Below are 12,723 nucleotides of genomic sequence, written 5' to 3' on the forward strand. Positions count from 1 at the left end.
CAGACCTCACTTTCCTTAGGAGAGTAAGACCCTCAAACCCGAGAAGAACTGTCATTTGACAGAAACGGTCATTTCCCCAGACATCGACACAGGAGGATTACATGCAAAACCCAGCCCCACAGTGGGCTTAAAATCAAATTCAATTCTGCAATACAGACTCTACTGGTTTCTTCCAAGTTTTCAGTGATGAACCCCTAAAAAGCCTGAGCTTCAAGGGGCAAGGGGCTGAGAACCTTTGGGTCACTCTGTCCACTCTTCCTAAGACAGTCAACTTAGTCAACAGCCCAAACCTCAGTGGAAGTGAACAGACGCTTTCTAAAATACCAGACTCAAAATGATGTTCAAAACATATACATTTGTATTGTGTATACATATATACACATATATGTATCTATTTTTTTTCCTTCTGCTCAAATTAGCAGCCATTACAGATGAATTATTGTGGTCATGGTTTGTATTATTTCAAAGGACACCATATATTTTCTATCAACACATGACTTTTGGAAAATGCCCCTTGATGAAAAGATCCCCACCGAGCATATAATATTGCAGTGTCATTTCATATCACTAACATTGTCAGGCACAAGAGTAAAACAATCAGTACTGAGTAATCCAAACAACAGAGCACAGAATAGAGTTGACTGTCTAAAGTTGATTCCCCCAAAGGAAGGAACTGTTCAAAAGTGGAATTTTTTTTTTTTAAAGATTCTTATGTCTTTCAGCTTTGGCTATTTTGTAATAAATATGATACCTTCTTGCATAAAACTCCTTGGCTAAGAATTACTTCTCTGAACATGCCTTTTGTCTTTTAGCAGCTGTTGAGTGTCGAGTGACGTACAAGGCACACCTCTGAGTGTTCTGTACAGCATTTTTATTGATGTACAAAATAGCCTGTTCACCATTCAAAAACGTGATCTATATAGTAAGAGTTTCTCTTATCCCTATTTACAGAGAAGGTTTTTAGTGCAAAAAACATGAAATTGTGTCCCAGCCCACCCCTTCTAGCACGCACATTGATCAGTTTCGTTCAATGCTCGCCGGGGTTATTTGGCTATATTTTGGGCCTCCAGCCATTAATGAATTGCATGATTTTCTTCACCTGCAGTTTGCTTAATTTGAAATCCTCTGAGAGGATTTCTTCTGTTAGTTGAACAAGCAAATTCCCGTCAATCTTTTCGGTAACGAAGAAGGATATGACATCTTCAGACAAACCAATAAACCGTAACGACTTGGACACTTCTTCTATTGAGAGTCCTGACAGGTCAGCGGGTGGCTGCCACGGGGAGCCGTCGCCGCAGGACCTGGGGGCCAGCTGGAGGTGGAGCGGAGACGAGAAAGGGTAAGAGACCGAGAATATGTCCTGCATGCCCTTTTTAACAAAATACGGGTCCTCAGAGAGGTCCGGTGACCCAGACTTGGGGTCTTCCTCAGCACCATCTATTTTCAGAGGCAAAGGAGAAGTTACGGAGGAGGCCTTCTCTTCCACTGGTTTCGGGGCCCTGGGAGGTAAGGCAGGGCATGAGATACTCTGCTTGCTCACGCCAGCTGCAAGCGTTTTCTCATCTGTGCTCTCCAGAGAGTAGCTGGCTGACTTGGGACAACCAGAGACACTGCTACTGAATTCTGCAGGGACCGAGCTGGGGGGACTGGCCGAGGACTCACAGCCTTCAAAATCAAAAGGTGCTGGGCAGTTTCTCTTTGGTGTGCCTGGCGTCTTTTGTCTAGGATAACTGTAACTCCGGCTCGGATCCAGTAGGAAGTCACTCCTGGTCTGGCTCTCCGATGCTCCCGAGTAGTGGTTGGGCCACGAGAGCCTGGAGGACAGTGCTTCGGCAGAAGGACTTCCCGATGGGGACCTCAGGTCCACAGAATCGGTTTTCACTCGGTTGCATGGATAGCAGGAAACGGGAGCACTTTCAGAAGGACTGGTGTCACTTTTAGTAACGCTGCTTAAAAGCAAACACAAAAAGGAAGATTAGTACCAAATAAAAAAAAAGTTAAATATAAGCCTTGCCTTCTCTCCAAGATGTTACTTTTGAGTAGAAAAATGTAGTTAGGAAAATATGTAATATTTTTATCATGAATTCAATAAAGTACCTGCTAATCTCATTGAGTTTTTTGTTTTTTTTTAAAGAAACTTGCCCTGGCTGGTGTGGCTCAGTTGGTTGGGCATCATCCTGTGCACCGAAAGGTTACCGGTTCGATTCCCAGTTGGGGCACATGCCTGGGTTGGAGGCTTGATCCCTGGTAGGCGGCATGCAGGAGGCAGCCAATCACATCAAAGTTTCTCTCTCTCTCTCTCCCTAAAAGTCAATAAAAAATCTTTTTAAAAAAAAATTAATTCTTTTAAAAAAACTGTTAACTTTTTATTTTGAAATTATTTGAATAACATTACAAATAGAAAATAAAAATTCTATATACCCTTCATTCAGTGGTCCCAAATGTTAACCTCATACATACCCACAAATGTAATAGATAAAATACAACAGAATTCCCTGTTGTGTCCTTTTTGGATCATATCAGGAGACACATGATATAAATATATCTAATTGCTGATGATTTATTTTAAAATGTCGACGTGTAAATATTTTATTCTTTGGAAGTATTTATGCTTATAATGGAAAACATGGAAGTTACCAAAACATGCACGAGGATAAGCAGTTCCTCAAAATTCTTTAAAAATGATTAAGTTACTAAAACATACTGGTAATTATGGATATGAACATGATGATTTAAAATGCTGGAGATAACAAGTACACAATGTTTTTTAACTAACAAGAAACTCATTGTTAGTGGGTACCTAGATCTTTATGATGAGAACAATTCTTAAGCCATGTGTGGGCTTATCATCCATAGGTGCTGTGATTGATTAGCGATGTCTGCAGCAGGTGAGGCTGGTGTGAGAAAGCAGTAGATGGGTGCCTCGTGGCTGCCGTCCTGTGACATGACTACATCACCTGCACCCACGACTATTTCTATCCAAAAGCCCAAGGTAGGAGGAAATGCCTCAAATAAAATGCGTATGCTTGCCTTGGTTTCTGTACCATCGAGTCACATTAGCATAAAGATTTAAATGTCTGGAGAACAAAAAATACTTGCAAAAGCGAGCTACTTAAAACCGTAAAGATCACAAGTCGTGCAAGTGCATTCAGCTCTGGGTCCACATTTAAGAGTGACTGAAGCCAGAGTGTGCTCAGAGGGGGGTGACCAGGCGGGGTCATCAGGGGAATCAGCTGATGAACCAAGAAGACAAGACTTAATCCTGGCAGACTTCACACTTCCACAGGCTGACAAAGAAAAGTGAGGTGGCCCTACCTTTGCTTTTCTAGACATAAAAAACACTTGCAAGTTACAGGGAGATAGATTTCAACTTGATGTAATGTAAGATTTCTAAAAAAAAAGGTGATCGGCACTTGCCCACAATGAAATGAACTGCACTGCAAAAGGAGGAGCTCCCCGCCCTGGGAGGACCCAGACAGAGTGAATGACAGCCTGACAGCAATGGTCCAGAAGGGCTTTCTGGCCTGGGGGGAACTCTGAGGGGCGAGCCCGAGGACCCTTTCGCTGCTGAGTCCCAGGTGAAGGTGCTGTCTGTCTGCTCAGGTTGAAGTCAAAGTGGGAGGAACTCCATGCTGGTGTGTGAGAACTGACGGGCAGCCCATGGGCTGCTTCTAGAGAATCCAGTTGGCCTTTATCCCTGAGTTTCTCACAGACCCTGGTGTCTTTTCTGCCTAGCACACTGACTCTTTCATCCTAGCTCAACACCAGCATGGTTCAGGGACACTTTTTAACACTGTAAAGAACGATTCCTCTCGCACCACCTGCCTAGGTGATGGCCTCCTGCACACTGCTCTCAGGACCCGTGGCGTGGCCGATGAGGAGAGTCAGGTCGCAGCGGCCCTGGCATGAGACTTACATGTCGTGCAGCCCTGAAGAATAGTAGGACAAGGTGGGGCTGGGAGAGCGAGTCTGCTGTCGCGCTGGCTTGACTGAGCGAGGAGGGATGGAGGGGCTGGTGGACAAAGGCTTTGCGCTTCGGGGCGGAACAGGTGGGGCGTTCAGGAGCCGGCACTCTTCCCTGACCTGGCGCAGAAAAGAACACTCCGGGTTAGAACAGACGGACGCCACGGGCCAGCTCCACCCCGCAGGGCAATCAGGGCACTCGCGCCTCGCAAACAGGAACAGCAGGCGTCAGGGCGGGAGAGGGGACCAGGGCAGACACCAGTCAAGGGACACACCGAGGCTGCCAGAGAGAAAACTGACGCCTTCCCATCCTTGCCGGGAGAGACTGACTTTCAGTGCCAGCTGCTGCGGGAGTAGAGCAGGTGAAGGAGCTGCTGAGGTGTGAGGACATACAAACCAGGAGCGTGAAGAAAATGAGGGCATAAAGCAATCGTGACCTTAACAGGGGATTCGACTCTCCTGTTCAGTTGTGTTTATTCACTGTTCAGAGTGACTTCAGTTTGATCCAAACCTTAGGGCACGGTGCACCTTCTCCAGGGTCAAAGGTCTTTCGGAAGGGATGCTCAGGGCTTCTCCTGGGTAAATGTGCACAAGAATCCCCTGGCGATCTTGCTAACATGGAGATTCTGACTCCGGGGACCAAGGATAGGGCCTGAGACTCTGCATTTCTAATAGGCTCTCCAGAGATACTGCTACTGCTGGACCCTGCCGACACACTGAGAATCAAGGCTGTAACTGGAATAATTAAGGCAGCTCTCCAAATCCCCCCAAAAGTACTTTTATGATGCCTCCAACTCCCTCATCCTCCTTCATCTTCACACTGGAGAGGATCGAGGTGACCTGTGATGTCCTCGGCTTCTGGGAGTCTGCCTGCAGTCACCGGGGTTTGTTTCCCATTCACTGCGGGCCTTCAGAACAGTTCTTAAAGTGGACATGTTATGTACTTCTCTGTGTCAGACAGCAGGGGGCAGTTTATACCTGGTTCTGCTAGTCTACCTTGCACAACACAGGTAAAAATAGAGCCAAGTCTGACTTGTCAAGAACACCCTTGCCTGCTTTTAGGCTGTGTCGCCACCAATTTCTTCACCTTGGCCTTCAGCTCCTTTCTGCCCCAGCGGCTCTGGGGAAATAAAGACAATGAAACAGCCAGCTCCCGCTAGCTTTGGGACCAAAGACCTGGGTTCACGTTACACTGTATCTTCTACCACCTACATCACACGCCGGCCTCTAACTGGCCTCCCCAGCCTGCTTCACATGCCGGAGAAAATCAGACGGGAAGAAAAGTCACGTGTCCGTGGTGACCCTGGAAACCCAATTCTAAGCGAAATGGAAGCAATTTAAAAAATCTGACCCACTGGATTTCTTCCTGGGGCTGGGGATCACTGCTCATACCTGGAGGACCCACCGCCCAGCTTATGGGGACCCACTGGTTTCATTTTTTCCTCTGGAGAAGCTCTTTAGGTTAAAACAAAATACTCGGAGCCGCAGATTTTCTTCTCCAACAAGCTGCAGGCTTTCCCCTTTTGAGCTTTTAAAAAGGTGGTGGTGGTGGATGACTGCAGGAGGAAAATCTGGGAGGAAAACAGCTTTGGGTAAAGAAGAGAGAGGGTCGTTCAGCTGGCACAGGGGCACTGCTGTACCACTTGGAGGGCTCACGAAGCTGAGAACCAACGAGGGCGGTGGAAAGCTCTGGCGGGGTCATCCCCAGCCCTGGCTTGGGGGACTACACACTGGTTACAAAATACGTAACCAATACACTGTGTCATCTTGCTTCTGCCTAGTTAGGGAATTGCACAGTAGCCAATGTGCTTCTTTTCCTGCTCAGGGAATGTCTATAGAATCCAGGATGGATGGGTGTAACTTTATTACAGATGTGCTTGGTTGTGTTTATGCTTATAGCATTCATATCATGGAAAACGTGAGACGATGAGGCGTCTGTCAGTTAACGTTTTCATTTTAAAAATAAACACTTAGTCATTCCTCAATCCTGTGCTAGAGAGGCACACAAGGAAAACATGGTTAATGCTGAATCTGATTTAGAATTTTTTAAATTTTGGAATTAGTCATTAAGTATGACATTTCATTAGCAGCCGCTTACTTAGATGCCAATTATAATATGCTGAGATGTCAATTACGAGATGCATTTTAATTTAAAGTAATCAGCTGACGTAGGTCTTAGAACACAGACAAGCTGCTTGTAGTTGAATCTGACCCATGGGAAGCTCTCTCTTCCTGTTCAAAACCAATGCCAGGCACTCAAGGTCACTGAGAGCTGGTTCTGCCACCTCCTTCCATAACTGGGCTTCCTAGAGAGCTTTTCAGTCGTTCCCCACAGGAGAGGAGATGGGCGGGGGGCTGGGTGGGGGAACGAGCTGTAGTGAAAAGAAGCACCTGTAGGCCACAGGGCCCTGAGAGGTGAGCTCTGGTGAACAGAGAGTGTTTACAGCGAAACTCCAAATAGCACTTGAGCTACAGAAAGCTTCCGGGGTGGCCAAGCTCCTGACAGGAGTTAAAGAACGAATGTGCATGTGTGAGAGGGCATGTGCATGTGTGTGACTCTTACTCTTGGAAGGTAGATGTGGTCAGTGAGGAGCTACTAATACAAAGTCAGAGAAAGATTTTCTGCTGTTGTGATGACAGGCAGTTTGGATGTAATCATGTGAGTTCAAAGGGAAAGAACCAGGCTTATCTGAAACCCATTTTGGAGAAAACGTAGTTACAAAACAAAAATGCTTGAAAGGGTCCCATCCACGACGAGAATTCAGATGTAACTGTGTCAAGGCACAAAATGGGTTACACTGGCGGGTGCGAGAGGCGGCCCTCTGGGGCCAGGGCAGCCCAGGCCCTGTGGACACATCTCCGCATGTTGCTTTGAACTTGCTGCTGCAAATGTGGCCCCCACGTGAAGTCACACCTCACTGCATTTTATGGGCGAATGGAATGCTTTGGTGGAATGTATGCATTTCGGGACTCAGAAGTTACAAGTCGTGAGGGTTTATTGTACCAGCTTACTTCCTCTTACATCCTGTAACAGTAGTCTACTCCCCCTCTTCATCATTCAATTCAATATGGGACGTTTGTATCCAAGAGGAATGAAGCTGCTTGAAATACACTTTATCTGACAATAAAAGACAATTTACAAGACTGGACGGCCAATCGCCCCATTTCCAGTTTTCCCTCATATTCAATTTCACTTTCAAATGCTACATTTTCAGCACATTCCTTCCCAAAGTCTCAGCATTGTGTTACTTCCCATCTCCAGTGGCCCCCGATGATTACTGCAAAGAGTCCAGGCTCTCCTGCCTTCCGCGGGGCCCTCTGCAGTCTTTCTGGCTATTTCTTCGAGCTAGAAGAATTAGTTCACCTTATTCACCTTTCTAGGTATTTCTCCCTCTACTCCTCCATATTAACACACAGGTCCACCCAACGTGGTAGATTCAGTGTTTCCTGCCCCTTCTGTTTAAAAATTTTTTTAATTGATGTTTTGGAGAGAAAGGAAGGGGGAGAGAGATAGAAACATCGATGTGAGAGAAAAACATCCATTGGCTGTCTCCTGCATGCACCCTACTGGGGATTGAACCAGGACCTCTCAGTCCATGAATCGACACTCAATCCACTGAGCCACACTGGCCGGGCCTGCCCCTCTGTTTTAGTTCAACCCGCCCATCCCCACCTAAATGCCAGTTCCTAAGGCCCAGCCCCAAATGTTAGATGCTTGGTCTGGAACCATCACAAACAGGCACCAGAACTGACTGCTGCTTCTGAACTCTGCTAACAGTTCCTATTAACTTCCTTTCCATGATAGTCAATTAGCCCTAAACTGAAAACAGTAGGGGCTGCCATCATTGCTATTATTCCTCTGGGGATGGCAGTTTAGGGATCTGTCACCTCTGGCATAAATATGTCACACAGAATGCCAGGTAGAAGTTAACAAATGACACCAAGGGGGGGGGGATCTATAATACTTTCAACAATAAAGATAGAATGAAATCTTCATTCAAAATAAAAACATCAACAAAATGGTGCTTTTTTTTTTTTATCCTCACCCGAGGATATTTTTTCATTTTTTGTACAGATAGAGTGGGAGGGAGAGAGAGGAAGGGAGAGAGAGTGAGAAACATCGACGTGAAGGGACACATCGAGTGGTTGCCACCCGCACGAACAACCAGGGCCGGGGACAAACTGCAACCGAAGTACGTGCCTTAGCGGGAACCGAACCCGGGTCTCTCCGGACCGCAGGCCGATGCTCTAACCGCTGAGCCAAACTGGCCAGGGTGGTGCTTTTGTTTTTAAACAGACACCAGAAGAATGCCTTTATAGCTCTATGTGGAAATTGTTATGATAAATCATTTGGGCTGGATATTAATTTTTCTTGTATCCTCATAGTAGTGTCAATCTAGGGGCAAAAAGGCGCCAGACATCAACTCCACCACCACACCTGACTTGGCACCAGAGTGAAAACGACAGGGACGGCATTTATAAATCGGGAAACGTGGCTTTCATCGTCAGCAACCCCAGAGCAATGAGTTACTATCCTAAAAGGAGGACGTGATAGAAGCCACGGTGCCTGGTGGACCAGAGGCCCCGTCTTCGTTCCCGCGCAGCCCTTAGGACTGAACGCCCCCTGGCGGCACGAGAAGGCGCGGTACCTGGATTAGCGGGAATAAACCTCCCACCTGGTGCAAAGTGAGGGGCAGGCATGCTGTGCTGAGGCAGGTGTTACTACCTATCGCAGATTATGGGTGACCTTTGCCTTCTGGTAGGTAATATCTGGTTATGAGTAGCTTGGGTGTTGGCAGAGAGTCTCCTGTGCCCGCTTTTATGACAGGGTCAGTGAGCACAGTGCGGACTCGGGAAGTAGCAGGAGAGCCAACTCCCATCCGAGCCGGAGCCTTGCTCCCCAGCAGTGCTCCGGTCCAGCGCTTTTCCTCCCAGCCACTCACTCCAGCACAACCCTTGCCCTTCACAGCAAGTCGCTCCCTTTTCTTATCACACCAGATCCCAATGTCCAGGAATAACACCGCTCTTGTTATTCACACACCACACTGCTAACCCAAGATAACTATAAAGCTAATTTATTAAAACATGGTGAGTTCCTCTCTTTCTAGATCTGTCACTTTTCCTAAATCTACGAGGCAAACTATAGGTTTATAGTTGTTCATATGGAAAGCGGTACAATCATTAATAGGTAACAATGCAGGAAGAAACTATGCCTCACGTCCTCACAACTGTAGACCTTTCGCCCCACCTCTATGCTTAGGCATACTCAGGGGACTGCCATAACACAATGACATAATTTAGTAACGGGGGGGCTGAATTATGTCCTAACAGGTGTCTATCCGGGGGGCTACCAGCTGGACCATGTACTTCCACTCTTCCTAAATTCTCAAGAATATGGCCGCCACTATCTGTTTTCCGACATTAATTCCATTTTGCTGTTGCTCTGTTCAAATATATTCAGCGTGCCTAGCACATGTTCACTGAGCTGGTGTTGAGTATACAACAAGAGGTAGCTCACGGAGTTAGCTGGGAGAGAAGGAGACAAACACATAATTGAGATACGAATGGGCTGTGGAATAATAGAAGTAGCAGCAAGGGTTAGCGGGAGCACCATGAACTTATTCGAGGTGTCAGAAGAACATATCTGTAGGAGATTTTACTGGGAAAGTCTTGAGGAAGAAGGAATTACGAGTGTCGAAGGTATGGAAGCATGAAAAAGAAACCACCAGATGCTCCAGCGATGACAGAAATGCTGGTGCCACTTATCAGATGAACACTTAGAAGAGGAGGGCTTGGGCGAAACCGAGGAGTTCGGCTTCGAAATGACTGACTGGAGCTCGACATTCCACTGATAGAATCCGCAGTCGTGAACGCACGGAGATCTCAAGTGAGAAGTGAAGAAGGCCAAAGAGGATGGGCAGATGAGGAGACAGAGGAGAAGAAAAACCTGTGACCACATCCTGCCGCTCACAGAGCAGAACCCTGCCTGGATGGGGTCAAAGAAGCCAGGGGTGGGTGGGGACGGCAGGGGAAACACAGAGTAAAGGTGGAAGGATGTCAGGAAGTCTGGAAGTAATGTAACAGTAGGTCACTGGGGGATCTTAGCAAGTGGAGCTCGAGTCCAGTGAGGGAAGCAGAAGCCAGTTTCCAGTGAGACACAGTTAGGACAGCAGGTGAGGTTAGAGCTAGTGAGGACAGAGACTCTTTTCAGGAATACTGGCTGGAAAGTGAGGGGGAGCCAGTTATTAGAAAGGGATACAGGATTGAAGGAGGCATTTTTTTTTTTCTCTTTAACTTGGAAGAAACTTGAAAAATGTGCCTCGGTATGTACACGTACACAGGTAACCTGGAGGTCGAGTGCACACATGCTCCTGGGACCTCCTGTGCTCTCCTTTCACTTAAGACAGAAAAGAGAACACATACTTTCTTACTTTTTGCCGTGCTATCACTGGCCACGTAAAGCTAGAAAAGCAATCGATGGTAGCTTATTACCTACCCGCTAGAGCAAAGATGGAATACACCCAATAGAGTAAGTGACTCTGGAAAGCTTGACATTTCTAAGTGAAGGCAGTCGACAAAGTGAAAACCCAACTCCACAACCTGTGGTCAAATTGAATGCATCACGAAATGGGACTATAACCTTTATTTTCAGAATTCTGTCCTGAAAGCTTAACTTGATTGCCTACCACCTGGGAGAGGTATTCAACCGCCCTCCCCTCTCCACTCCCTACACCTCTAACTCTTTTTAGCTGGGTGGGAACTGAGCACAGGGTAAAGGACGGATAATCTGTGAACAATGGAAAACAAGGTTTTCGCACTAACCGGCCACATGTTAAAAATAATACACAAGCCCTGGCCAGTTTGGCTCAGCAGTTAGAGCGTTGGCCTGAGGTCCACAGAGACCCGGGTTCGGTTCCCGCTAAGGGCATGTACCTCGGTTGCAGTTCATCTCCGGCCCTCGCTGGGTTGTGCGAGTGGCGGCCACTCGATGTGTCCCTTTCACATTGATGTTTTTTCCTCTCTCTCTCTCTCTCTCTTCCTCTCTTTCCCTCCCACTCTATCTGAACAAAAAAATGGAAAAATGTCCTCAGGTGAGGATAAAAAAAAAAAAAATAATAATAATAATACACACAAGAATCTATAAAGTTTGAAGCTCACTGTTGCCTGACTGGAAAACGGGGTTGCATGCAGATGTTTAGAGGACAGAATCTCAAACATTCATACAATTGGAGCATTTTACACATGTTGCCTCTGAACTAATTTCTTTCCCTTGTGACATTAACTTCTCTAACACTTTCTAGAGACTAAAAGGATATAAAACAAAACACACACCAGTGTTTATGAAACAGCATAGTGTGAGAATGGGTGCTTTTGGTATGAGAATTTATCTTGAAAAGTCTTTGTTTCTCGGAACTCCGAATTTGTCTGCTGTGGAAGAAATGACACTTTCTTTTTTTTTCTTTTTTTTTATCCTCATCCGAGGACATTTTTCGATATTTTGTTCAGATAGAATAGGAGGGAGGGAGGGAGGGAGGGAGAGAGAGAGAGAGAGAAACATCGATGTGAAAGGGACACATCGAGTGGTCGCCACCCACACGACCCAACCAGGGCCGGGGACAAACTGCAACCGGGGTACGTGCCCTTAGCGGGAACCGAACCCGGGTCTCTCCAGACTGCAGGCCAACGCTCTAACCGCTGAGCCAAACTGGTCCGGGCGAAGAAATGACACTTTCATACCCCTTCACTAACTGGACCAAGGAGAAAGGTTAAGAAAAGCAAACAGTACACTATGACATGACTTTTGCTTAACTGTCATTTGTTGGGGGGTGAGGGGTGGGGAATTACATCAGTGGGGACTCAACTTATAAATCAAAGGCCATGGATCTGGAGACGCCTGTCCATGAGGCCACATGCTTCCTTGTCCCAAGTCTAAAATCTAGCACCGCACGTCTGTGGGTGAAAATCTCCTGTCTCAAAGAATTGTGGGCAGTCGTTAAATTGATTCTGGAACACTTAGGCAGGGCAAGGACTTTGTTTCCATGTGAAAACGATTCTGGAAATACATATACTACTTGATCTAAAATTGGACTCACCTTCACTATGAGTTTTCCTCTCTAAAAAGCCAACTTCAGGACATGTCCAAAGAATGGAGTTCTGTAGCCATGCTTCCTTGAACTTGGTGACTTTGCCCGCACTGCGTGCCCTCTGCCCCGTGTTTTACATTGCTTCCCACACTCCCTCTCCCAGATAACAACATCGTTCCAGCCTTAAGAAATCTTATTTATAAAGAGGCTTTTATACAAGGAGTTCATAACCCTGTCATGTATCCATCAGGGATATTTTCAGCCAAACAGAAATTGAAGTTTTATAATGACAAAATGGCCACGAACGAGCCTCTATTTGATTAATGACAAGGGTGGACGTGATTTACAGTAGAGATCTCGAGTCTCAGATGCATACGTTTCTTGTTCCAATTTTCTGCACTGATGATGAAGACCTAAGGCAGGTCTGAAACGGCCTCCGATTTCCAAGCCTCAGGGGAGGGAGGCAGAGGGGGTGCAGGAGGCCACTTACTGGGAGGCAGAAGGGCAAGTGGGTCTGAAAAGAATACTTGTTTATATTCCAGGGTGCTTCCATGGACGCAGAGACAGAATATGCCACTGGGGCAGAGAATAAAAAGACCTTTTCTGAGCAAAGAGTATAATAATACGTGATACATATATTGAAAGGGTATGTAACCCTCCTATTAATGTGATTTTA

At 46.4% G+C, this 12,723-nt stretch overlaps 1 protein-coding gene across 1 annotated transcript in view; it reads right to left on the reverse strand.

Moving 5' to 3' along the window:
• Positions 1 to 689: 689 nt before the first annotated feature.
• Positions 690 to 12,723, reverse strand: part of GAREM1 (GRB2 associated regulator of MAPK1 subtype 1) — a 122,936-nt gene continuing 110,902 nt past the window's right edge. The window contains exons 4-5 of the mRNA XM_036244696.1: positions 3,917 to 4,083; positions 690 to 1,946 (exon numbers count right to left, since the gene is read on the reverse strand). Coding sequence (XP_036100589.1) covers positions 1,052 to 1,946; positions 3,917 to 4,083 — 1,062 coding nt within the window. The 3' untranslated portion in view covers positions 690 to 1,051. The remainder of the gene's footprint in view (positions 1,947 to 3,916; positions 4,084 to 12,723) is intronic.

The sequence above is a fragment of the Molossus molossus genome, unplaced genomic scaffold (assembly GCF_014108415.1).
Source record: "Molossus molossus isolate mMolMol1 unplaced genomic scaffold, mMolMol1.p scaffold_m16_p_6, whole genome shotgun sequence".
NCBI lineage: Eukaryota > Metazoa > Chordata > Mammalia > Chiroptera > Molossidae > Molossus > Molossus molossus.